At 18.0% G+C, this 27,586-nt stretch overlaps 2 protein-coding genes across 4 annotated transcripts in view; one reads left to right on the top strand and one right to left on the bottom strand.

Annotated features, from left to right (window-relative positions):
• Positions 1-18,725, top strand: part of LOC412166 (acyl-CoA Delta(11) desaturase) — a 30,047-nt gene extending 11,322 nt beyond the window's left edge. Inside the window, exons 1-6 of one of the 2 annotated variants that reach the window (XM_026440107.1) lie at positions 8,405-8,512; positions 16,206-16,423; positions 16,704-16,834; positions 17,060-17,265; positions 17,692-17,877; positions 18,048-18,369. In XM_026440107.1, the coding sequence (XP_026295892.1) occupies positions 16,219-16,423; positions 16,704-16,834; positions 17,060-17,265; positions 17,692-17,877; positions 18,048-18,363 (1,044 nt within the window). In that variant the 5' untranslated portion in view covers positions 8,405-8,512; positions 16,206-16,218 and the 3' untranslated portion in view covers positions 18,364-18,369. Of the gene's footprint in view, positions 1-8,404; positions 8,513-16,205; positions 16,424-16,703; positions 16,835-17,059; positions 17,266-17,691; positions 17,878-18,047 lie in introns of those variants that run through there. The other variant, XM_026440108.1, reaches the window with a different exon arrangement.
• Positions 18,726-20,745: 2,020 nt separating this feature from the next.
• On the bottom strand, positions 20,746-24,402 carry LOC727166 (acyl-CoA Delta(11) desaturase). Of its 2 annotated transcripts, none has more exons than XM_026440105.1 (6): positions 24,296-24,402; positions 23,748-23,875; positions 23,051-23,181; positions 22,498-22,703; positions 21,925-22,110; positions 20,746-21,217 (listed from the first exon to the last, which is right to left on the bottom strand). In XM_026440105.1, exons 1-6 carry the CDS (start codon positions 24,385-24,387, stop codon positions 20,908-20,910), a joined length of 1,053 nt encoding a protein of 350 aa, XP_026295890.1. In that variant the 5' UTR covers positions 24,388-24,402; the 3' UTR covers positions 20,746-20,907. The 2 variants fall into 2 exon arrangements, with proteins under 2 accessions (XP_026295890.1, XP_026295891.1); XM_026440106.1 differs by having other exon boundaries at positions 24,273-24,398.
• Between the last annotated feature and the right edge of the window lie 3,184 nt (positions 24,403-27,586).

Raw genomic sequence — 27,586 nt, 5'->3', positions numbered from 1 at the left:
CATTAGTTACATTTAAAATAATATAAGTGGAGATTGTTAAAATAAATGAAGTGATTTGAAGTTATTTTATATTAAGTAACATAATTTCCTCAATTTTTTATGTTATATTTTATTTTGTATGTTATTTTATATTATTTATTATGTTATATTATTAAAATTTCTAATAAAAATAACAATCAACAAAATAACATATTTTTTGTTGAAATAATATAAAAAAATATATCACAATCAAATTTTATTCATTTCACATAAAAATATTAAGTATACCATAAGAATAATTATATAATAATTAATTCTTTATTTTTTTATTCTAGATAATATGTTACATTTTTTATATTATCTTTTTCAAAAGATAGATATAAATTACAATTCAAATTAACAAGTATATAATATTTAATGTTTTTGATATGTGAATGATTTTAGAAAACATCCAATTCTTTCAGAATTATCTTGCAGCATATATAATTTCTTAAACATGGTTTTTTAAATATTTGAAGTTATATTCGAGTTATTTGTTGAGCATAAAAGTTGATATTATTGAAAATATTTCTTGCAAACAAAACTAATGTGTGATAATAAACAATGAATGTAACTTATTAGTATTTAAATTTTATTAAATGGAAATTACTCTATTAGTCACAGATAATGAATATCTTTTTAATGAATGGAAAAATCGAAATCATTTTCTTCATCAAGTTTTTCGTAAGAATTTTTTTTTTTAAATTAATTTGTTAAATGTTAAATTTAAATTTTATTAAATAACAATAATTTATAAAATAAAAGTTTAAATCAATAATAAATATTCTTAATTTAAAAAATTGTTAATAATTTTATATATTTTTATAATAATGATAATGATAAATAATAATTAAATAAAATATGATATATAATAAAACAATATTTGTTATTTTTTCCTTTTTCATATTTAAATTTTATCTTTTTTCATATTTCAATTCAAATTCATCAAAAATAATAAATTTATATCAATATTTATTCAAAAAAAATTATTTAAATTCAAATGATAAATTTAAACAATAAATCTAAATTCAAAAAACTTTTATTAATCTAAATCTAATCTAACTTAATCTATAATTTATAAAGTTTATTTAAATAAAAATATAAACTTGATTTGAAAAGAATAATATTTGTTAATCTAATTTTTTGAAAATATGTTTTTAATTATTATTAATATTATAAATTTATTTTCAAATTTATAATATCTAATGAATTTTTTTAATATTTTCGTATTTTATTGAATTTACTATTATATATTATATATATTAAGTTCTTATTAAAATAAAAATTTAAAAAAATGATAAAATTATAATCTATAATTAATCAGAATTTATTAATATATATGAAATATATGAAATATATTAATATTTTTAAAACTTTACTTATTTGAAGTCACTTTTTTACAAAATTATAATTAATATATTGTAGATAACAAAATATATTTTTGGTTCATAAACATGAAAATTAGAATTTTATTAAAAATTTTAAATTATGCATAAGCATGATTACAAATTTTCATTCATAATATGAGTGATATCATTGAAAATGCGTGCACACGATTTTCTCTTTAGTAAGAATTAAATAATATTACCTTGTATATAAATATGTATAATATATATAAAGTTAGATAGATTGAATTAACATCATCAATTACATTATACTTGTACATAGATTATTATAATACGCATGAATTTTAATCATGAAATATGTTGTATCATTGAAAACATTTATTTATAATACTTTCGTTTATGTTATATATATTATTAGAATTAGTAGAATTTGAATATTTATGTATTTTTTTCAAAGTTATAGTTTCTTTTTTAAATTCTAAAACCATAAATATTTTCTATTATATAATATTTATTGTTCTTGTGCCAATAACATAACATATGTACATGTATATGTAAATATTTATATTTTCGTGTTAGATTAGATTAATGTTAAAGAGATATTTGTAATTATTTGTATAAAACTATCTGATTATATTAAACATAAAGTATATTTTTATTAAATTAATGTATTATTTAGAAAAAAATATTAAATTAATTTTTAATATTTAATTAATATTTAATTTAATATTTGTTACTTTAAATCAACAAAATTTGAAAATCTTTTGAAATCTGAAAATTTAATTTGATAATTAAAATTGAAATAAATATATATATATATAATAAATGTATAAGAAATAAATATAAAATATTCATAAAAAATAGATTTTCTTTTTATTTATTATCTTCAAAAATTTCATTTCTAATATTTTGATCAAAAATTTAAATGTTTTTTATGTAATTCAGACCGTGACGGTTACATTTACTATTTGAAAATCAGTTTCTTATTATTCAATCCACTTTGAATTACAAGTTAGTTTGTTTCCCCTTCTCGGACTCTCTTTTAATCTATCTTGCTCGATCTTTGACTCGATAAATTCGTGTTTTCTCGTGCTCATAATGCATAGCTGTCTGTCACACTCTACCTACCACATGGACACGTGGTCGTTTGCTGGCGCGCCAAGTACGACGCGGGAACACGTCGATACGATTGTAGTGTACTGTACAACCAGTTCTGTGTATTTCGATGGATACCATTCGCCAGTTTCAGGTGGCGAGAGCAAGCAACACGCAACGCGATTGGCTCAGGCCATCTCAGCTGAGCCGTAGGTCGAGCAGCGTCAGAACTTGTCTGATTTTAGGTGTCCCTCTATAAAAGACCTATTCATTATTATCGATGCCATTCTGTCAATCTTCCACGAAATAAACAATATTTATAGTATGTAGTTCTTTATATTAATGTTTTTTGTAGTAGATTAATAGATTTTAGATAATATCAATATATTGATAAAATCATTTAAATATCGATAAATTAAAATGAAGAAATATAATTAATGACAAAAAAATATATAGGTATATACACATAATATATATTTCACTTTATTAAGTATTTTTTATTCAGTTTTTAAAATATTATTTTTTATTTTTATTATAATATAATTTTTATTACTTATTTTAAAATTAAATTAATAAAATAATGAATTTATAAAAAATATATTTCAAACATTTCAATTTAATTTTTTTTTCTTTTATTTTGATTTTATGTAAAATATAATATATTTGATATAATGTTCAAATAATATATTTGAACATTAACAATAGTTTTATTGAAATTTTTAATCTAAAAATCTAATTTAAAAATAATGAAATATTAATAAACTTATTTAAATTTTTTTTAAGTTAATAACAATTTTATTAAATGAATATTGAATTAAGATAGTCTCAATGAATTATTAAATTTATTAAAAAAATTTTTATTTTGTTATTGTTTATATTCATATCGACTTTTTGGAATTACATTAATATAATTATATTAATGTATTAATATGAAATTTTATCTATATAAATGAATCTATATTTTTTTAACTATTATTAGATTACTTAATGTAATAATATTAAATTACTCAAATTTTAAGAAATTAAACATGATAACTAAAGATTATAAGTCAAGGATAAAAATTAGTGATGTAATAGATAAAATCGATCGATCACGTGTTGATTTTATTGCTTTTAAAACTTACTACTTTTACTATATTTTTTAAAAATATTCTGATATATTATAATATGATATCAATATTCAGAAATATCATTTCATTTATGAACTAATGACATATAATTAAGTCTTAAAGCATTAATAAAAATATATCGAGACTCAAGTATTCTAAGTATTTTTTTATGTAAAAACATTTTTTTATGTAAAACATTAAAAAATTATGTAAATAAATTTTAAATATAAACATAGATTAGATAAAATGGAGCTATTCTATTTTTGTTTCAAATATGTATTTTAATTCTCTTTTATATATTTAAGCGTTTTGAGATATTACTTAAAAATAGATGCTTACTTTTTTATTCAATTCAAATTGATATTATTTATAGAATTTTTCTCATTTATTTTTTTTTTTAAATTAATATTATCCATTATCATTTGATTATTTTCACAGAATCAACATAAATATTATAATTAATATTCGCAAATGAATCATATTGAAATATAAATTATACTGACTCATCATTGATGAAATGATTTAGATTTTTATTTTTAATAATATAAATACCAAATTATAAGCAAGTAAATTTCAAAAAGATATAAATTAAAGATAAAAATTAAAAAAATGTTTCGAAGTTTTATTCAGAAAATTATTATATTATAATTAAATAAAATTTAGTTTAGTTAAAATTAATTTTATATAAATGTAATTTATCTATTTAACATTTAATTTCATTTTATTATCTTCTTATTATAATTAATATTTATAAAAATTATAATTAATATTCTTTAGATATCAGATCAATAATTCACATTTAAGATATCCTCAAGATGTTATCAGAAAATTAAATGCGATATTTATTTTTATCCTTTCATTTATCATTTCATTATTATAAGAAATAATATATATAAATAATATATAAAATAATAATAATAATTTGTAAGACTTGTACTTGATTAAATAAACAAAAATATTAAAATTTAATTTTTTTTACTTATTGAAAATTTTAAATATAAAGTGAAAAATTGAAATAATTGCTTAAATATCTTATATACATATAATATTTGATTGACATTTCATGTTTTGCAAAAATTGCACGTCATTTATTCTATCAATTATCTAGAATTTTGCTTTGTTAATTAGTTATTATTTCCAATAGAAAATTTCTATCATTTCTTAAAAATATTTTTGTAAAAATTACATATCTAACATAAATGAATAAAAATGTGCGTGTACTTAAAGTCTACATGATTATACAACATCTATTATAATCTCGATCAAGTGAATGCCTGATTCGATCCAAAACTTAAATATAGTCTCTAAAATGTAACTTTATTAAATTTCGAATATCATTTATTTTTTTATATTACTTAGTATTCTATATTATTTAATATTCAGATAGATTTACATATATATATATTTTTTTTTATTATATATGATATATTGTCAATATATCTCTTCTTATATATTTATTGTTATATTATATCAAATAACAATTTCGATTTCTTCATATTGACTTATAATGACTTTTCTTAATGAAATCTAATGATTAAGTTCATTTAATAATCAATGAAGTTACAAGAACATTAACCACATAACCTTGGCACTGATAGTTCTGATCATCAACTAAATTCTTCTGCATATGTTAATATAAATTATTTTTAGTACGAATAAATATATATATTCTTGAAACAACTTCAATTCATGAGATACACAGATAAATGTTGTTTATATTTATTAATCAATTGTTTATATTTTTAAATATATTTTTTTTCTCATAATAATAAATATCTATAATTAATATCATATTTAATATCATATTTGTTAGATATATTAAACGTGACATGATAATATACGTGATAATGATAATCTATAAATAATCATTGTTAATCATTTCATATTAATAATTTGTGCCATTTGTTTCTTATTTTTTTATAATATTGCAAAATTTATTACAATAAAAATTAATATATTAATATATTTAATATAGATATTACAATAATACTGTAATACCTACAATATTACAGTAAATAATAAACTACAACTACTATATAATAAATTACAATATATTATAATATATTATTTGAAAAATGAAAAAAAAAGAATAAAAAAAAAAATTACAGAAAAACGCGCAACTTTCTTAAGAGTGTTATAATTTCGTTATTAGTTTATATAAATAAGACTAGTTTACATGTAGTTACATGTATCTTATTTGATAATCTTTATCTTAAGATACAGAAAATATTATAATTTTACACTGAATTATAAATTTCTCATAAAGCAGTCAGAAATTATTTGATAACATTTATATATTATATTATTATAACATTTATATATTATATATTTATTTATATTAATAATAAACATTTCTTGAACTTATACTTTTATGCAAAATAAAAACATAATACGTGTTCTTGATTAACATAATTTAAAATCACACAACATTTAAAAAAATTATTTCAAATAACAAATATATAAATTATAAATTATAAATTAATTTATAAAATAAATTATTATTAAATAAAACTAATTATTAAATAAAATAATTTCATTTATGTAATAATTGAATAAATATTGTGTTAATTTTACCCATTATTTTATTTGTCTATTATTTTAAGCTACATTATTAAGTTTATGATTTAAGTTTTCCATAGTTTAGTTTTCTCATCTTTTTCATATCTAATTCGATACACAGATTCTATGTGCACACACATATATCGATTTTTATGCATATATACAAATACTGAATAATAAAAATGAATAAATAATTAAGGAAGTATTAAATATAATACTATAATTAAAATATTAAATTTCTATCCATTTCATTTTTTCGATATTAAGAAATTCTATTTTCCACAATAATAATTTTCTTTAAAAGCAAAGTAAAAGCCTTTGATGATCTAAAAATTTTAACATCATCTTTTTCCATTTAACATAGATTTTTCCATTCTAAACATACTCATGCTTATTCTATATCATATTTTCTCCTTTTATTTTACATTCTTTTTCTTTTATAATCTTTCAAAATATTTCTATTCTACGATATCTTCATAACTTTCATTTTCATTTTTTTTTTTAATTTTTTTCATTATTCTATAAATATATAAATATATATTTTTTTAATTATCTTTCATTTAAAATATCTCAAAATTAATATGGCAAAGATGTCACTTAATTTTAGTTTTAATATGAATCATTTTTATTTTCTGTAAGATATAATATTGAAATTTTTTAATTAAAATTTCAAAAATTAAGGATTGAATATGCATAATATAAAGCATAAAACTCCATAATACATAAGTAAAATGAATATCTAATAATATTAAAATAAAATAATCCTTTGAGATGATCTTCAATTTCATTGTAATATATAAACATCATAATTAAATTAAAAATTCCCCAAAAATTGATTATAATATTCTTATAATCAAAAAAAAATATATATATATATATATATATATATATATATATATATATTATAATATTTTTATTATAATAAAAAAATTTTTTTCTTTATTATTATTTCGTAAATGTCCTTTATTAATATCTCTAAGTCTTTTATCATCCAATTAAATTCTTTACGTCAAAGTTAATGTCATGACAATGGATGTAACTTTGGTTTTACAATCTTTTATATAGATCAATATTTGATAAAAAGTTTCGAATAGTATTGCGACATATCTTAGTGTTACTATGTAATAAAAGATGTCCTGTATAAATTGGTGGCGTTAGGACAACATGATGAGCTTGCGTCGCAAAGAGGATGCGCGTTTCCCGATCCAGTTGCCAGTCGATAAATGAACTTGTTCGGACATTGACTGGATTTTTTGTCCTTTTTCTTGGCATTATTCTCTTTTATTTTTCACGATATATTTTTTAAATCAGCAATAACTATTCTTCAAGATATAGAAAGTGTTACATATAATTTGCTAGATCATATCCATATAAAGTTTCTTTAACAATATATAAACAAGATCATATGTTAACATCTGTGATATTCTTGCAATAATAGTGAAAGTGTCATATCTTATGGACGACTTATATATTAATTTAAACGAAAAAAAATATATCATATAAAATATCAATCTATATTTTTAAAATATTTTTGAAGATTCTAGAAATCAAAACAAATACAAAAATGTCATTAAGATTTATTTATTATGTTATAAGAAATTGCAATTGCGTCAGATAAAATAATGAAAAGAGTGAAATCACTTTGTCTTTGTTACATCGCTATTGCGTTTTGTTTTCATGTTACTTCATCTAATGATATAAATTTATATTAATACAATTTAAATTTATAATAATATAATAAATTTATATTATTACAATTTAAATTTATAATAATATAATAAATTTATATTATTACAATTTAATATATAATATATATAATAATATAAAATAATATTTTGACTAATATTCTTATATATTAATTTTTGCATTTGTTTTGATTTCTAGAATCACTTTAAAGATTCAAAATATTATTTATATTAACATTTTATATATGTATATTGAATGGAAAATGTTTGCTCACATTTTAGATCAAGAAACGTTTAGTAAAAATTTATTAAAAATTATTTACGGAAACTTGGTAAATATTAAGTCATTAACATAGATAGACAAAATTTAATAGTTGAAATTAAGAATAATGTTACTTCAATAATTTATTATTTATTATTATTATATTATAATTATTTATAATTACAATATATATTAGTTGAAGTTATATGAAGAACAGATCAACTATCATAATTAATAAATATTATTTAAGTATTTTAATAAGTAATTATTTAGAGTAATTTTTAAAAAAATAAAAGAATTTTAGTTATCAAGTGAATAATGGGAATTACAGGTAGTATTAAAAGAAGTCATGATTAAGAAAATGCTATTTTCGCATCGATATCGATTTCATTTGGATATTCCGTTTTGAAAAAAATATTATATGAAATATTTTGTATGGTAAGTTTTCATTGGAAATGTTTCACGAAATTTTTATGTTATACAACGTACATAATATATTGATAAACTATTATGATTATATAATATTATTTCGTTTCTATGGATTTAGTTAATTTTAGTATCTTCTTATTATTATTTCTTTGTTATAATAATGTTTTATATATTTTTTTAACGTTTTTTTGCATTTATTTTATATTGATTTTCGAATGATAAGATTAAAAAATAAATCATTTATTTATTTAAATAAATAATTTAATCATTTTAAATAAATACAGTACAATATAAAAGTAAAATATTATTTATAAGATGGACCACAGATTATTTATAAACGGTTTAATAATATATATATACTAGTTCTTAATCTAGTTTCAGAATACTAACGTTCCGTGAATTTGTTACGAGTGTTCCGGTAAATTATGAAACTATAATGTTTTCTTTTTTTACTGTTATGTAATTTATAATCCATAATTTTTAACAAAAAAATATATTCGTAGAACATTTTTGTTGTTAATTTTATAATTTTATAATTTTCATATTGAAATATATCGAGTGAATTTTTTTTTGCTTTTATAATCGATTTTGTGAATAAAACTATTTACTTTTATAATGTTTATAATAAAGAAAATTTTCAAAAAATATAAAATAGAATATATAAATATATAAAAAAATATTTTTTATATTAAGAATATTTAAAAATAATGATATAATTGTAGAAAAAAAAAAATATTGAAATCAATTTCGTGAGATAAAATTCTATAAGATTTTAAAATTTTTCCAAACAATTATTCATATAGTTAAAACGAATCTAAACATATCAAAAATGTTATTTATAAAATGAAGTTGATAAATAAATTATGAATCAATGATTTTATTATTTGTTATTTTTTTGAATATAAATTAATATTCATATCTAATAATTAGATGTAACAGTTTTAAAAAATTTTCCACTTATCTTTTGCCGATTTTTTGCTTCTATAATTAAATATAAATTTTGATTTCATTAAAAAATATAATAATATTTTTTATATTCTCGCATTTATTAATCGTATCATTTTTGATTTTACATTTTTTTCTAATTTCGATGAGAGCAATTGAAGAGAATATATTTCAGTTTTTTGAAGTTCTCACTACATAAAATATATTTTATTTAAGTATAATTTCTTTTAAGAATAAATAAGTATATATGTCTGGCGTAGCCAATTATCGCATATAATAACTACGTATAATGAGCATATATAATCAGTCTAACTTAACTAAAATGTTAATAGTAGTTTTATTAAAATTAACAATGTTAGTTTTTTATTTTTCTGTAATTTTTGAAATCATTTCAGGTTTATCCTAAATATTATAACAATTCATCGTTGTAAATATCCATAATAGAGAATATTCATATAAATTTGATTTCTTTTTCCTCTTTAGATTTGCGAAAATATATCTTTTGAATATTTTTGATTATTGTTATTAAATTTTTTATCAAATCTTTCTGGATTGCTTGTAAAAAATATTTTGAATTTAAAAAAATAATGAATCTTTTATTGAATAAATTTCTAATGTATTTAATGTATTTCTAATATATTCTAATGTATTTTTGAATTGTAATTATTTCACATAAGAAATTTAAATCAATTTTAAAAAGTTTGAAAATTAATTATTTATTTTATGTTGATTATTGAGCAATCAATCTTACTTAATTTTAAAATCATCTGTATAAATAGATATGATTATATAAAGATATACATTATTACTTTGTAGAGTACTTAAAAGTCAGAAAGTTTAGTTTCTTAAAGTCTAGTTTCACTCTTTTTTTTAATATCAACATTTATGTATAATAGATTGATATATCATAGAAATTATAATATTCCTTTTTGTCAATAATAATAGCGTTCAAATTAATATTCCAGAAATTTTAATATTTCTTTTTTGTCAATAATAACAGCGTTCAAATTAATATTAACTTTTGTTAAGTATTTGTTCATTCTTTTATAAAATGAAATAAGAAGTTTTTTTTTTTATAAATATATTTTGATATATTGGATTATTAAAATATGTTGCAATATTTATTACATAGTTTATACGAAAAAAATTTGATTTGATATTTTTTAAGAATATTTTTTATATTTCAATAAGATAAAATTAATTTCAAAGAAATCTATTTGATGATTACAAATATTTTATTTTTTTCTAATTTTCTAATAAGTGCTAATATTCTGGAGAAATTTTTTAAATCATAATTGTTATTAAAATTTTCGATAAATAAATTTATTGATTCATATTCTGTGATTGAATAACTTATAAGGGAAAATTAGAAAAATTTCACGAAATTTCTTTGATTTTTTCTAATTTTTTTTCAATATGTATCATTTTTATTAATAGAATATACATAGTTCATTCAAGATTTTTTTTACATTTTTTTCCTGAACTGAAGATATTCAAGATATGTCATAGTCTTTTATATTATATTTTATTTTTTATTTACAAATGTTTTCTGAACACATTTAAAGTATAATTTATTAATGTTATTAATAATCATTTTGCAGCTTTTTTTCGTTTCATGATGAGATTGAATGTTTCCTATATATTTATTATTAAATGAAGGTATTGAATGAAGATACTTCTTATTTCATGAATTATATTGATAATTATATTTTAAAGTATTATATTAATATTTTTTTTATTTAATGTATAATAAAATATGATAAGAATAATATTACTGTATATTTGCCCATAATAAATTGAATAAATATCAGTTCCTTTTTTTGTATTCTTCGGAGATCAATGAATGTTTGATATTTTTAGTGTTACCCTTGATATCGTGATTGGGTCATTTCCATGTGAAATAACTATTTATAATATTTCCTTTAGAGTTATTTTTGTTGGATTCCCATAATGTTCTCTTCTAACAAACTAAAAGAATCTAAAAAATTACTAAATAACTACTAAATTACTAAATATCAAGTTAATAATTTTGATAAAGTAAAAATAAGTAGTTGTATGATATATATAATATATATATATATATATATATATATATATATATATATAGAAATTTTTTCTACTTTCGAAAAAGAGTAATTTTTAATATTTGCAACAAAATTTTCTTTTTTTTTTCTTAAAATTTTTTTTAAAAGTTTCTTAGACAAATGATTTCTAGATTGATATTATTTATAAATATTATATTTCTAGATGTATTTTGTATCTAATATTTTATTCTAAGATTTCTATAGTTAATTTTTATTACATTTTAAAAAATATGATAGTTAGAAAATTTTTCTTTTGTTTTAAAATTATGAAAATAAATTATAATTACTTTATTCATTTAAAGATATAATTATCAAGTATTTTAATAATTCTCTGTCTTTATTTTTTATCTTATGATCATTTAAAAATATCTTAATTATATTGCTGAGAGATGGAATATATATCAATGTTAATTCATATTTGGATTTTCTGTAACATTTTTAAATTAATAATAATTGAAAGTATATTAAAAAAAATATCGAGTAATTTCACAAAAACAATCATTTTTTCATATTTTACATTTTTATATAAAATAAAAAAAAACTTTCTTTGTTTAATTTTTTTTCTTTATTGATTTTCATATTTTTGATGGACATGATTTATTTGAAGATTTTTCCAAATTAAAAATAAATTTTTTTAAAAAATTTATTTTTTTTAAAAATAAATCTGCTTTGTTCTGCAATAAAATTTTTTTATATTCTACGAAGTTGAAAATATGAAATTATTTTTTTATTATATTATTATTTGTCAAATCTTTTCAATAAAGAAAAATTTTTTATCTAGAATTTAGAATAATTATGTAATTCCAATTTTTGAGTTATTAATAATAGATCTGATCTGATCTATATTATTATTTGCTATATTAGATATCTTAGAAATATTAGATATCTTTTGCCAATTTTTTGTCCTTCTCTTTTATTTCAATACAAATTTATATTATTTCCTAATAAATATATTTTTTCCTAAAAATATTCAATAGAAGTTTATTTATATTCTCGAATTTTTTCCATTAATTTGGAAAATGGAAGATTCCTGAAAAATAACATAAATAACATGCGATAGTAGTTTTATATTTAATTTTGTCTATTCCTTTTCAATAATTTACCAACGTATGATGTTATAGAACATATAAAAATATATTTCTCTTGTAATTATTAATTAAATTTACAGAATTATTCTCTATTTGAATTATCAATAATGTATTCTGCTATTTGTTTACTTGAAATACATATATGAATACATATATGAATATTAAATTCTTGATACAAATCGAATGTTTGCTGAGTCGGTTATATTTCCTTTGAAACTAATATAATTTTTAGTGGAATACCGTCAATGGAATCGAACAATAGAGTTTTGTTTTTTGTAGCTGATGTACTACTTTGTTTTAGTGTCATAATTGTTATTATGAATTATCGGTATAGTAGTAACTAGTCAGTAACTGATTAATATTCATATGGTACTGCATATTGCAATATTCTTACACTTATATTACTTTTATTTATTTAATATTAATATATATCTATATTTTTCATTTTGTTAATGCAAAATTTGATTATATTCACGATACTTTATTAAATGGAATTTTTCTTATTCAAAATTGGTTTTCTTTTTTTTTTTTTTTTTTTAATTTTTCTTAATCTTTCTTGCCAGATCCAAAAATATTTCAAAAAGTATATTAATTATATATCCTAAATTATAATCCTAAATTATAATATCACTCTTTCAAATGAATATTTAATTGATTAATAATTGAAAAAAGTATGTATCAAATATTTTTTTGATTCTTCATATATAAATTTCATCAAAATTATATGTGCAAGTTTAATATGTTCCTTTATTAGTAATTTTGATATTCCGGAAATTTTTTCTACATGTCATCGAATATGATTTTTAAAAAAATTAAGAATTACTATTTTATGCAATTTTTTTATACATGCGTATATGTAAATATATATATTTCTGTAAAACAAGATATTTCAAATAAATTTTTATTTTTTATTAATTGCATTATTTTGTATTTAAATTGCAAAATATATATTAAATTTATCGAAATATGATTAACGAAATATATGAATATAATACGAATATAAATACATTTTTTTTACTATTTTATATTTTTTCATATATATTTATATAAATATAATATGAATATTTTTTGTTTATGTAATATTTTTCTAAAAATTATAGAATTTTTGTAATATATATTAATTTTTTATTAATTTTTTACAAGTACATATATTAATGTGATTAGAATATTTTAATTATAATTAATAGATTAGTTAGACAAAATTCTATAATATGAATACTTTCTATATATATTTATTATATATTTTTTTTACCAAACGTATCTTGATGAAAAAAATAATTAAGAAGATATATAGTTATAATATATAGAATTGTAATATCAAATTTATATTTGAAATGTCATAATAATTAATAATTAAAGATATAATCTAAAAAATAAATTAAAATAAAAATTAATTAAATTAGGAATTTTAATGTTTAGATAAAAGTAATAGATGATTTACACGTCGATAAATCATAATTTTTAAAGATGAGTATAATAGTAACAGGTTGAATAATCAGGGCCACAATTATTGATCGTTCTTATATAGATATATATTCATTATATATATATATTCATTATTTGATATTTAGTTTTAAGAAACATGATTATTTTATTGAACGTAATTTAAACATGATTATATCGAATTTGAATAGAATTTATATTTATTTATTATTATTTTATGTACAGAAGATTTAATGAAAACAAATATGTTACTATTAGCAACATAAAATGTTAGTAAAAAACATACAAAATATTAATAATAATAATAATAATAATAATAATAATAATAATAATAATAATAATAATAATAATTAGATAAAATTAAAAAATATATATATTAAGAAAATTAAACATAATTTTGAATTTTTTCTCAATTTTGAATATTTATTTTAGTTTTACTTTTAATTATTATTTTATTATGCATAAAAAAATCAATCAAGGAAGCTTAAAAAAATATTATATTAAAATATATATATTATATATTATATAATTAATATATAAAATATACATAATTAATATAATAATATAATTAAAAATATAAAAGTATATATTAAGAATATATTAATATTATCATAACTAATTAATTAGAAAAATTAGAAAAACTCACGGATTTTGAACAGAATTATTTTTAATCATTTTTGTGATGTATAATGAAAAAAATTTTAAAAATTGATAGTTTAACTCAATTTTTAAAATAAATCTAAGAAAATTAATTTATATTAGCATATCAAAAATTAAATATATTCTAATTCAATTCAAATCCAATATTCATGAAATGATCGGTTATATATATTTATTAATATTTTTTTTTTATATATTTTCAAAGTAATTAGAATATGATTATAGTTTAAAATTATTTTTCAATTATTTATATATCAACAATAAATTAATTAAAAAAGTTCCGTTCAAATTCATGAAGAAATAATAAATTTTTCATATTATTATTTTATTGCAAATTTTTTATTTTTTTTAATTTTTCCTTTTTTAAAGAAAAAGCCAAAATTAAATTAGAAAATTGAAAAATTAAATTGGAAAATTTATTGAAATGCAGAATTATTAGTGTTATATTAATGTTAATAATAATAATAATAATAAAACAAATTTTAGAAATTATTATTAGTTCTATAAAATTTCAACGAAAACTTATATTATAGAATATATTATATTATAGAATATTAATTATTAATAAAATTTCAACAAATAAATAATACGTAAATATTTTTAAAAGTGTAAAATAATTTTTAAAAAATATCTATATTTATTGTTAAAATATTAATAAATAGAAAATAATAAAAATATAAATATATAATAAATTGTGAATCTTTATAATTATATTTCATTAAATAAAATAAAATTTATAAAAGAAAATAAAAAATTATAAATATATATTGCATAAATGAGAATTATTATTTTGTTAATATAATAAATATAAAATATTATAAATTGTAATTTTAATTTTAAGAAATTATAATTTTTAATTCTAAATTATTAGAATTTAAATTTTAAGAAAGATAAAATATATTTCGTAAAAAAATGGAAATATGAAATAATAGCATTATTTATATTATATATTATATTATATATTTTATTTATATATTATGAATTATCAAAGATTGTTAAATGTAATAAATAAAAAAATCACTTTTTATATTCATGTACTTTATTTAATTATCAAAAAAATATTTATTTTAAAAATTATCAAAACACAATTATTTTATTTAAAAAATTTCAAGAAAATATTTTAATGTATTTAAAATCTTTAAAAAATATTTACAAAATATATTTTTATACTTATTATGTATTCTTTATCTTTATTTATTTATTTATATTTTTCTATTCTTATTTATTTATTAAGAAAATGATCAAGATATTTATTTTAAAAATTATTAAAAACAATTATTTTATTTGCAAATTCTTTTAAAACAAACTTTTAACTTTCAATCTTTTAAAATCTTTAATAAATCAATAAATTTTTTTTTTGTTTTTCATTAAATTCTATTAATCATTTTTATTCGATCACAAATAAAAAAAAAATGTCATAAAATCCAAAAAATTTTGTATCCTAATTTACAAATATAATAATTTTTTTATATTCCGTTTTAGAAATAAAGAAGAAATGGCACCTAATGTAACAAGTACTCCGTCAGGTATATTTGATGGAGATAATCGTTCAGATCAAACTATAATCGAGACACCTAAAAAAAAATACAAGAAACACATTATCTGGAGAAATGTGATTATCTTCTCTTATCTTCATCTAGCCGCTGTGTATGGATTGTATCTGGTTTTTACGTCTGCACAATTTAAAACTACTTTGTTTGGTAAGTGAAATAATAAATTGTTCAATTAATTAACTTCTATATTATTTTAAAATATTTTACGTTGCAAATTTTATTTTAACAAATAAAATAATTTTTAATTGTGTTTTTAATATTTAGTTAATTATTATTTTTAATAATACATACATATATGTGTGTGATGTTATTTTCATTAATAAAAAATATATAATAAGTAAAATATAAATTAGAATCTTTTATTTAAATATATAATGATATATAATAAAAAAGATTAAAATTTAAATATTTTATTTCCATTTTATAGCATTATTCCTATACGTATGCACTGGATTGGGAATTACAGCTGGTGCTCACAGATTATGGGCACACAAATCTTATAAAGCGAAATGGCCACTTGAGTTAGTATTAGTAATTTGGAATACTATGGCATTTCAAGTAAGTCATCAATTTATTAAATATTATTATTATTAAATACATTATATGAATTCAGAATAGAAAGTACTGATATAAATTAATAAAGTAATTTTCATAACTAAAAATTAAATTGAAAATTTTATCGTAATTTTTTTTTTTTTTGCGATGTTGTGATATTGTAGAAGAGAAAAATTTTTCTATTAAATTTTTAATTGCTATTCTTCCATTCAATTGTTTTTTTTATAGGATGCAGCAATTCATTGGGCTAGAGATCACAGAGTTCATCATAAATACAGCGAAACAGATGCGGACCCTCATAACGCGACGAGAGGATTTTTCTTCGCGCACATAGGCTGGCTCTTGTGTAAAAAACATCCGGACATTAAAGAAAAAGGCAAAAGAATCGATATAAGTGATCTGGAGAAAAATCGTATATTGGCATTCCAGAAAAAGTAAGCATGACTTACTTTAATTCTTTTTCGTGATCAAATGAAATAAAATGTTTGACCTTTTTCCTATATTAAATAATAAAAAGTGATAGAAATATATTTTATATTCAGAGTGTTAATATATTCATTTATGGAGACCAAAATAAACATATAAAAGTAAAATATACAGAAATTAATTAAAGCTTATTTATTAAGAATTTATAAGCATATTGTTACATGAAGCAAGACAAAGACAAAGTAAACTAGCGATGTGATAAAAATAGAGACGCTTACTATGCCGCTTCATTTAATGGAAATTTAAATTATTTATAAGTTAGAAAATAAATTTCAATTGACCTCCAAAGATATAATGTTAATGAATATATTAACATTCTAAAAAGATAAAAAAATTTGATTACATTCTTAATATATTTCATAATATATTTACAGATACTATTTAATTCTGATGCCTCTATTTTGTTTCGTTTTACCGACTATTATTCCAGTCTATGGTTGGAATGAAACTTGGTCTAATTCATATTTCGTGGCCACAGTTTTGCGTTATGTTTTCGTGCTGAATATGACTTGGCTTGTCAACTCCGCTGCTCATATCTTTGGAAACAAACCATATGACAAGTTAGTGTGATTATCATTTAAAAAATAGATATTAACATTTTATATTTTTTTCTGAAAATAGTATAAATAATTATTTACTCAAATAATAATTCAAAAGTTCAGTAAAAAAAGAAAATAATAAACATAATGAAAATAAATAATAAATAAAATAATTAAATTATTTTATTTAGGTTTATCAATCCTTCGGAGAATAAAGCGGTGGCCATAGGAGCACTTGGCGAAGGTTGGCATAACTATCACCATGTATTCCCATGGGACTACAAAACGGCAGAATTGGGAAATTACAGATTTAATGTTACAACAGCTTTTATTGATATGTGCGCAAAACTTAGACTCGCATATGATTTGAAGTCAGTTCCTTCTGATTTAGTGAAAAAACGAGTGGAAAGAACCGGCGATGGAAGTCATAATCTGTGGGGTTGGGGTGATAAGGATCAAACACAAAAAGATAGGGAGGTGACGATGGTATATCATAAAGCTTATTAAAATATGGAAAAAAGACCATTAAGAAACATAATTAACAATGCGAGCTAGTTGTTCACTTGTTTCCTACAAAACGATTGAACTATGGCTCACTTTGTACATATTTAGGGGGTGAAGGAATACAAACTATCTGGGAATCATTGGAAATATTTTGGAATCGCTTAATATTTTTAATTACCCAGTTATATTAATCTTAGCTGTACTCTATTTTTATCAAAAATATGAATCTGAAACTATTCAACTATTCAGTGATGAGTAAAACATTTATATATTGTTTTGTTATATTTTCATAAAAATTGATATGCACAGTAATAAGATTTCTTGTTTTTAGAAATATACATTAATGTATGTGTTGCTATCTAAAAGAAATTTTTATTTTTACATTATTATTAAATAATTTTTAGCGTAATAGTGTTGTGCTGTAAATATTGATTTTTACAAATTAAAAGATATTAATCGATTTGAAAAACTAATATATCGAAAATTAAATAACAAATATGTCGATTATGCGACTGATTTGAGGTCATTTGGCGGGTTCTAAATGTCCTTAATAATCTCGCGAGAAAATCCTTAGTGAGATATTTCAACGAAATTCGAAATTACAATGATATTCGCATGCGGAAATCATTTGAAATTAGATACAGTAGAATTGCGATAATTCTTTGGAAATGCTTGTCAGATTATCAAATATTTCGAATTCTAAGACTACATCTGAAATTTGATAAGAAAAAATTTATAATAAATTAATAAATTAATAAAATTTATTAAGAAATATGAAATAAATATTTTTTTACGAAATATGTTTTGTAATATGCTTATTGAATAACAAGCTAAAATAGAATTATGCGTCTTGGATTATTGAATATCATATTATCGAAATTCTACTGTCTTCTAAAAACTTATATTAATATTAGTACTAGTTCGTTAAGTACAGTCTATATAATCTATAGATTTTTGATTGAATAATTTTCCTTTCCATCTAATCCATACGTAAATTCTATTATTGAAAAATTGATTTTCTTTTTTTTTTTTATTTACTAGTTTAACAATTTTAAAAATCGATGTTAAAGAATATAAACTTGAAAATTCTTTTAATATTTCTTATAAGAAAAAAAATGATTAGATGATAGTTAAACAAGACAATAATCTTTTGTTAAATAACTTCTTTCACATATTTAATAGCAAATTAATATAATTCTTATATATGAATAATTCAGTACTGATTTCTGTCTCTCGTTTCAACTTTTATTTTCCCGATTATTGTTATTTTTATATTATTTATAAATATTTTTTCTAAATATTGAAGATGTATCATAATAAAACCTCCCTTTCTTTGTTTTTTCTTACTATTTATTCTCTTTCTTAGTATTTTTAGTCACAATATAATATTAGTCACAATATAAAATTTTATTTAGTAATTATAATTATCTATTTTTGAAACATGAGAATTTAAATATATTTTATTTTTCTTTTTCTCTTCTTCCATTTTTGTTTGTTTGTAATACTTTAATTCTAGAAAGCGAAAGCGTGAAACAAATACAAAGTTGATTTATTTTTAAGTAATATTTTTTTTGATTATTAATTTTTTATTAACTGTACTTTTATTAATTTCAACCATTAATTATTTTCATAAATTTATTAATACAAATCTAAAGATTTTTTTTTTGTGTTATAAAAAATAACATTTCTTTTTATTTTTCAAAATTAATAAATTTGTAATATGTATATGTATGTGTAAAATTATAAAAGATATAATACCTTTTGTCCTTCATTATCTAATAATGATATTAAATAAAAATTGCAGAAAAAAATTTACCAAAAGTAAAAAAAAGAAATATTTCACGCTTTCTGAGATTAATAAATAAGAAAAAATAAGAATAAGGATATGGTATCTTTTTAATTTATTTTTTTCTAATAATTTTATTAAAAATGGGTGAATGGAAGATATAAAAAATCTGTAATCGACGATTTTCTTTATTGTAATAAATAAAAAGAACTTGATTTTAAAAAGAAATAAAGAAAATAATATAATTGATTTTTTTAAGAAACAATGATTTTTAAACATCTTTAAAAATTATTATATTCTTATTTTGATCAAATTTTATTAAAAGATTTTGTTAAATCAATTGTTAATAATTTATATTAATTTCTGATATAAAAATATTTTAAAACTAATTTAAACGATGAAATGAAAAAAATAAGAAAATATATTTAGATATATTCTTAATTAATAAATATGCAAATAATGCATAGATTTTTTTTGAAAACTTAATTTAAATAAAAATTTTTTTAATAATCATTAACTTATTGTTTTGATATTAGATTGAATAATTTTTATGTAACGTAGTAAATCGTAAAAATATGTAAGTATATAATAAGGAACACTTTTTTTTTAATTGTTTTTAATTTTATTTATTCAATTACATTTATTCGAAATCTTGTAATATTTAATATGTCAATAAAATAAATATTTGAAATGAATATATGTAAACAATGAAATTGAATTTTGGTGAATTAATTTAGTTTAACTAATTTTGCATTTTTAATTCAATGTTTTTTTATCAATTTTGTTTTCTCCATATTAAATATAGATTTTTCTTTCAACTTTTCGAGACTATCTTCAAGAGTGATTTCTTTTATAGTCATTTCATGAAGCATATCTCTGATATCTTCAGTATCGACTGTTAGTAATGAATTAACCAGATTAAGTTCGTGCGCCATTTTAATAAAGAATGTGGTCCAATCATCATCATAAATACCGAATTCACCACATTTCCAATCCCATGGAATTTTGTAATGATATTTCGGCCAAAATGATTTTTTCAAGAAGAAAATGCTGATAGTTTTTGATGGAATCCTGAAATCATAATTAGATTAATAAATTGTGATTGGTTAATACTTCTTTTTGGTTATAATAAATATAATATAGAATTATGCGAATATTTTTAGTTTTAATTTATTTTTTTAATTTAATTTTTTAGTTTAATTCCTTTTTCTTGGTCAATTTTGAATTTTCAAATTGAGAATTTTCATTTCAATTGTTACATATTTGTCTATTAATTTTTATATTTCTTTAATGTTATTTCGATAATTAATTTAATATTAGAAAATGAATTTTTTTGACAATGAAATTTTCTATTTAATAATTTAACTTCAAAATGCTTCTTCAAATAATCAAAATAATTGTGAAACAACATTAACAATAAAAAAATACAATTTTATTAATACATATATTGAGAAAATTCAGTGAAATTATTTTCACCATAAATAAATAGTACCCAAGTCAATCAAATTCATAGAATTTGTATTTTAATTATTAATAAATAAAAATTAAATAATTAAAAAAAAATTACATCTATATTTGTATAAACTAACGAATTTTTCAATTTTAATATAATAAATACAATCAAATGATTATATATAAAATTCTTCATTATTTCAATGATTGCAATATTTTATTTAATATGGATGCCATTATTGTCAATAATGACAGTACCATGACTTTGTGGCATTTTAAAAAATAGTTTGTATAATAAGCTAATTGTATCTGAAATGTGTATTAACTTTTCTCCTTCCTTGATATTCCAGACCAGAAATGCACTATTCATTAGCCAGGATATATTTATTATAATAGCGAATCGTAGGAATCCTGTTATTAATATAGTCTCAATCAATGATTCATTCCAATATTCCAATGGTGCATTCAGAGGCAATATAAGTCCAAATATTAAAAATAAAGGCCAGTAGAAGCTGCGAATAAACGAAAATTGCTGATAAGTAAATATATTTGATTACAAATATATTCTGTAAGAATTTTCATAAAATATCGAATAATATGAAAATAATATATGTGAGTAATATTGTTTTAATGGAATATTATATTTACAATTCTTTTTGTCTAATTAAACAATGGCTTACAGGCAAAATTGTAGTAATTAGTTTAAGTTAATAGCTCATATGTTGGATTATCACTATATCATTTCAACATTATATAAACCATTAACTTAAACTTACTATTCATATAGATATTTTCATTACAACATGTTTCAGCTAAAAAGAATTTAGAATTTTATAATTTTTCATATAATAAATAAATAAATAAATATATATATATATACATGTTTAACTGAAACTTACATCTTTTGAAAATAAACATAAATATCATTCTCGATATCGCTTAGATCAATTCTACGTTTCATCTCTTCAAGGTTCATATTAGGCGACAATATATTGCTTAGATAATGACTATAGAGAAATCCCTTCTTATGATTGTAAGGATCTTTATCAGTTCCATAATATTTATGATGGATTCTGTGATATAATACCCAGTTATATATCGAACCCTATAAAAAATATACTATATTTTATAATTTATTAAAAATAAAGATGAAAAGAAAAAACAATTAAATAATATGAAAAATCTTTATTTGAAATTTTATTATTAAATTATCTCATATATATATATATATATATATTTTATATATATATTATATATATTTTATATATATATATATATATATATATATATATATATATTTTATATATATATATATATATATATATATATATATATACACATATATACAATGTAAATATTTATATATGTAAATGTCTAGATAAAAAAAATAAAAAGACAATTTATCTCATTTTTATAATTGTTTCATTAACACCATGACTTTAAGATATTTACCACTCCTGTTGAAGTATGAGCGAGCATGAGAAAAAGTTTAACCAAACTCTCGCTTTCATATGTCCTATGAGCCCATAATCTATGAGCACCTGCTGTCATTCCAAAGTAACCAATAGCTGTTATGAAAATTGCTGAAAAATTAATTAATTAGCTAAATTATAAAAAAAAAAAGAATAATGTATCGGAATTTGATAGAATAATGAGATATTTTCATTTGTCTATTTGCAATGAACAAAGTTATTGATCATTTTGATGACTGATTTCAGAATATTAATAACTGTAATTAATAGTCCATATGCAATTATTATTAATTCTATAGTATATTTTTGTAATATTATAATTCTTAATTTTTATAATATTTATTTTTTTAATTTTTTATATTTTTTTATAATGTAATATATTTCATATATATTATAATAGATATAAGATCATTATTTCTTCATTTGTTAAGTTATTTTATATATTTTATACTGATGTTTAAATGCGATTAAATATGATAAGTTATAATATGATTATTTTTAATTTTATTATTCATTTCTTGAAAAAAATTATAAATTATTGTAACCATATTATAATCGCTATTATATCAACGAGTATTGTTAAGCATTGAAAAAATGATTTGATATAAATAGTATAAAATTAATAATATTAATGAAAAATTTTCTGAAAAATAAACGATGTAGAAAAATTTTCTTACTATAGAAAATTGTCATCCATTTGGCAGAAGTGAACATTAACCAGATAGCGTACACTCCTAAAACGTGTATGTAGATATACCATAAAATGGCTATCCATTTCACTTTTTGTTTCCTTTCGTTCATTATCCTGTTTATTTTAACAAATTACAAATTATATTATATTTACAATACATTTCTTATCATCATTGTTTCATCAATGTTTTATTTATTTTCAAGTACATTATATATTATTTTGAAACTTTAATAATAATTTCAAGGAATTAAAAAATGAAAATTATATTCAGAATACAAATATAATATCTATAATAGAAATTTTCATTAAAAAATTAAAAAAGTAGTTTTGAAAGGTAACTTTTTTTAAGGATAAATCATATATAAAATTATCGAATTAATCGAATAAATTGGAAATATAGTTTAATTGAAAATGTCACAAGAGATTAAACAAGAGAAACGTAGATTAAGAAAAGATTAAAACAAAATAATTTGAAAAATTAAATCATATATCCAGTGGATCAGAATATTACCTGCTTTATAACACGAAACTCACTTTTGAAAGGTTGGAAAAGAACTAATTGAATAAATCCAAAATACGAGCTTCATTTGATTAACCTCTGGACTCCGTTTGTTTTCTATTATCATCTAATTCACATTGTCATTTCCTTTAGACTACCTTGAGACTTCTTAAAAACTATTTTCTACTTAATTATTAAATATTTTAATTTTTTTTATTAAATGAATTGATTTAAAAAATTATTATATTTTGCAGGATATTAAATAAAATAATCAAATAATTAATAATGATATTTATTTAATTTAATATTGATTATTAATAATCAAATAAATCAAAAATAATTTCAAATTATTTACAATTTCAAATTATTTATATTATTATTATTATTATTATTATATTATTCATATTATTTTTTTATATTTATTAAAACATTCATATATATACATAATATTTATACATGTTAAATGACGTAATCAAGTTTAATATGTATTTATAAATCTGAATAAAATACAATGCAAAAGATTTCATAAAATATTATTACTAAAAGATAATGATTCATTAAATAATCATTTATATGTTATTTTTGTCAGACAAAATTTTAAATTTCAAAATAAATACTTGCAATTTTAAAAAAAATATATTTCTAAATTTATAAATTTATAAATACTTTAATATTATAATCTATTTTTTTTTACATAATAATCAAATTTTGAAAACTAAAAAATACATTTTTTTAAATTCTTATAATTTTAAAAATTCAATTATAAAAATTTTGTTTATAGTTTAATATCTTTTTTTTTATAATATATTACTATAATAATTAGAATAATCTGAAATGAAATTTTCAATTATAATTTATTTGATATATTTTTTAAATCTAATTTTTAAATTTTGAATGGAAATATTGAATAGAATTTTTAATTGTGAAGTCAATTTTGAATTAGAATTAAATATATTGAATGATATTCTTCGATAATTCTAATGATAATTTTAAATTTACTTTTTAAAATAATTCAATTTAATATTTTCAAAATAAATTTTAGAAATAGATAAATAGAAATAATTTGTTAAACATAGCAATTATATAAAAAAATGATATTTTATAGGATTCAGCGTTTATAGCGTTCAATGTATTAATTATATCTTTATATCCAATATATAATACTGAAAAATTTTTATTAATTTTAAAAAATAAAGAATATATTAATTTCAGAATTTATAAAATATGTTAGAAAATAATAATTTGCGAAAATTAAAATTTTATATTTTATATATTTATTTCTCTTTTTTATTAACTTCTTTAAATTTTAATCAATTGATTACTAATATTTTTTGGAAAAACAATTTACTTCTTATATCCTAAAAAATAAAAATAGATATTTAAAAAATGAAAAAAAGAATATAAAATTCATTAACATTAAAATGCTTACTTTTCAACATAATCATCATTTATAGATATAAATTTCTTCAATATGTAAGATATATTTTTATTTTGTTAATGAATTGTTACTATGGTCGATTTTGAATTTAAAAATTCAATATCTTTTTCACTTTATTGTCCATGAATATTTGAATTATGTGAAGTTTTTCAAAGTAAATTTTTCTCTTTTCTAAATATAAAAAAAATTACAAATTATAAGTGCGAGTATATGAAATGTAGAAATGGAATTCAACTTTAATATCTTTAGAGTACTTATGATTATGTATATTACACATAGATATTTATCAATCTCCAAATGCATCAGTTATAAATAGTAAAAAAACAAAAATTGTTTTATTTATAAAAATAAAATAAATTTGTTCATTTGTATATATAATGATTATTAATTGTATATACAATGCTTTCTAACGAAAACTCAAAAGCATACAATGCTTTCTAACGAATCGATTTCTTTTAAAAAACTGATAGATTTGTATTGGGAACTATTTATTATTTATTACAAACAATATTCATGAAAACTTTGAGTAGTAATTATAAAATGCAAACTATGCGTATATTATGCATATATTAAATCTTAACAAAATATAAGATTCAAGAATTATCATAATACAACTACAGTTCAAAAAAATCACATAAAATTCGGATAAGAGATCTAATGTCTTAGATTTTATATTTAAAATATTAATTTCGAATATTAAAAACTTTCGATATTATATATTGAAAGCCTCATCTGTGTACAAATGTTTTATATATTAATCGAGATAATACACCAGTTTTCTCTGTCATAATTTTCATCTTTGAATAATCAATATGTAGTTATAAAATTTGGTATCTGATTATAGAGTTCCATTTATAATCATTCATTCTCAAGAAATGACTTATCAAATGCCAAAAATAATATCTTTTATAAACAAAAAAAAAATCAATTTAAATATTTTTATAATGTACATCTTTTGAATAAAAACAATTCTGTAATAGATATTAACTTAAAATTTAAAAATAGTTTTTATGATATGTGTATTTATAATTTTTAATGAAAACGATTGAAAATTTTATATAAAACATTCTATATACATATAAATATCGAGATTACTTGATGACAATTTTGATAGCAAAGATGATTGTATAATTACTATATTATAGATATATAATTATATTAATATATTCGATGTATAATTTTTAATATTTTGAAAATAATAAGTACTCAAAATTAAAATTTTATATTAAATCATATTAAATAAAATATATTAAATCAATGAATCATTGATATGTTATCTTTCAGAAAAAAAATCTATATTGTTTTTTTGTAAATATAATTTGTATAGAAAATGAATAAAATAAAATAAAAATTTGTAAAAAAAAAAAACAGATTAATAAGATTTTGTTAGAGATAAACGAATGAAAAATGTCGATTATAACATATTTACATATTTTAATCGATGAAGAGGAAGCTGATCAATAAGTTAATCAAATTTCTAAAAATTTTTATTATAAGTATAATATTGTAATTTTATCATTTTTAAATTTTCTTATCATTTACGGCACTTATATATTATATAATATTAATATATAATAATTATATAATATATCAATGAAACCATTTCTTATTATCAATTTTTGTAAGTAATAAACTTGAACAGAAATTTGTAAAAGAGAAAGACAAGTTCATTTATCATAATATACATAAAACATATACGTAAACATAATATAAAATAACAAAATATAATATCACACTATTTTTCTCTTCAAAAATAAAGATTATTTATTTTATACACATTTTATGTTACACAAACATAATTAATCTTAATTATCTTGATTAATTAAATAATAAACTTAGTAATAAAGTATTTACATATAAGTTCTTTAAATAAGAACTACCACAAATT

The sequence above is a fragment of the Apis mellifera genome, linkage group LG4, assembly GCF_003254395.2.
Source record: "Apis mellifera strain DH4 linkage group LG4, Amel_HAv3.1, whole genome shotgun sequence".
NCBI classification, from domain to species: domain Eukaryota; kingdom Metazoa; phylum Arthropoda; class Insecta; order Hymenoptera; family Apidae; genus Apis; species Apis mellifera.
This window is presented reverse-complemented; position numbering and strand designations above follow the sequence as displayed.

Excerpts from the sequence above, each read along its gene's own strand:
- LOC727166 (XM_026440105.1), bottom strand. The coding sequence starts at position 24,387 with ATGATAATAGAAAACAAACGGAGTCCAGAGGTTAATCAAATGAAGCTC. Across the intron at positions 23,876-24,295 it reads TCTTTTCCAACCTTTCAAAA|GATAATGAACGAAAGGAAAC; the intron begins GTGAGTTTCGTG and ends TAAAATAAACAG. Across the intron at positions 23,182-23,747 it reads ATGGATGACAATTTTCTATA|CAATTTTCATAACAGCTATT; the intron begins GTAAGAAAATTT and ends TTAATTTTTCAG.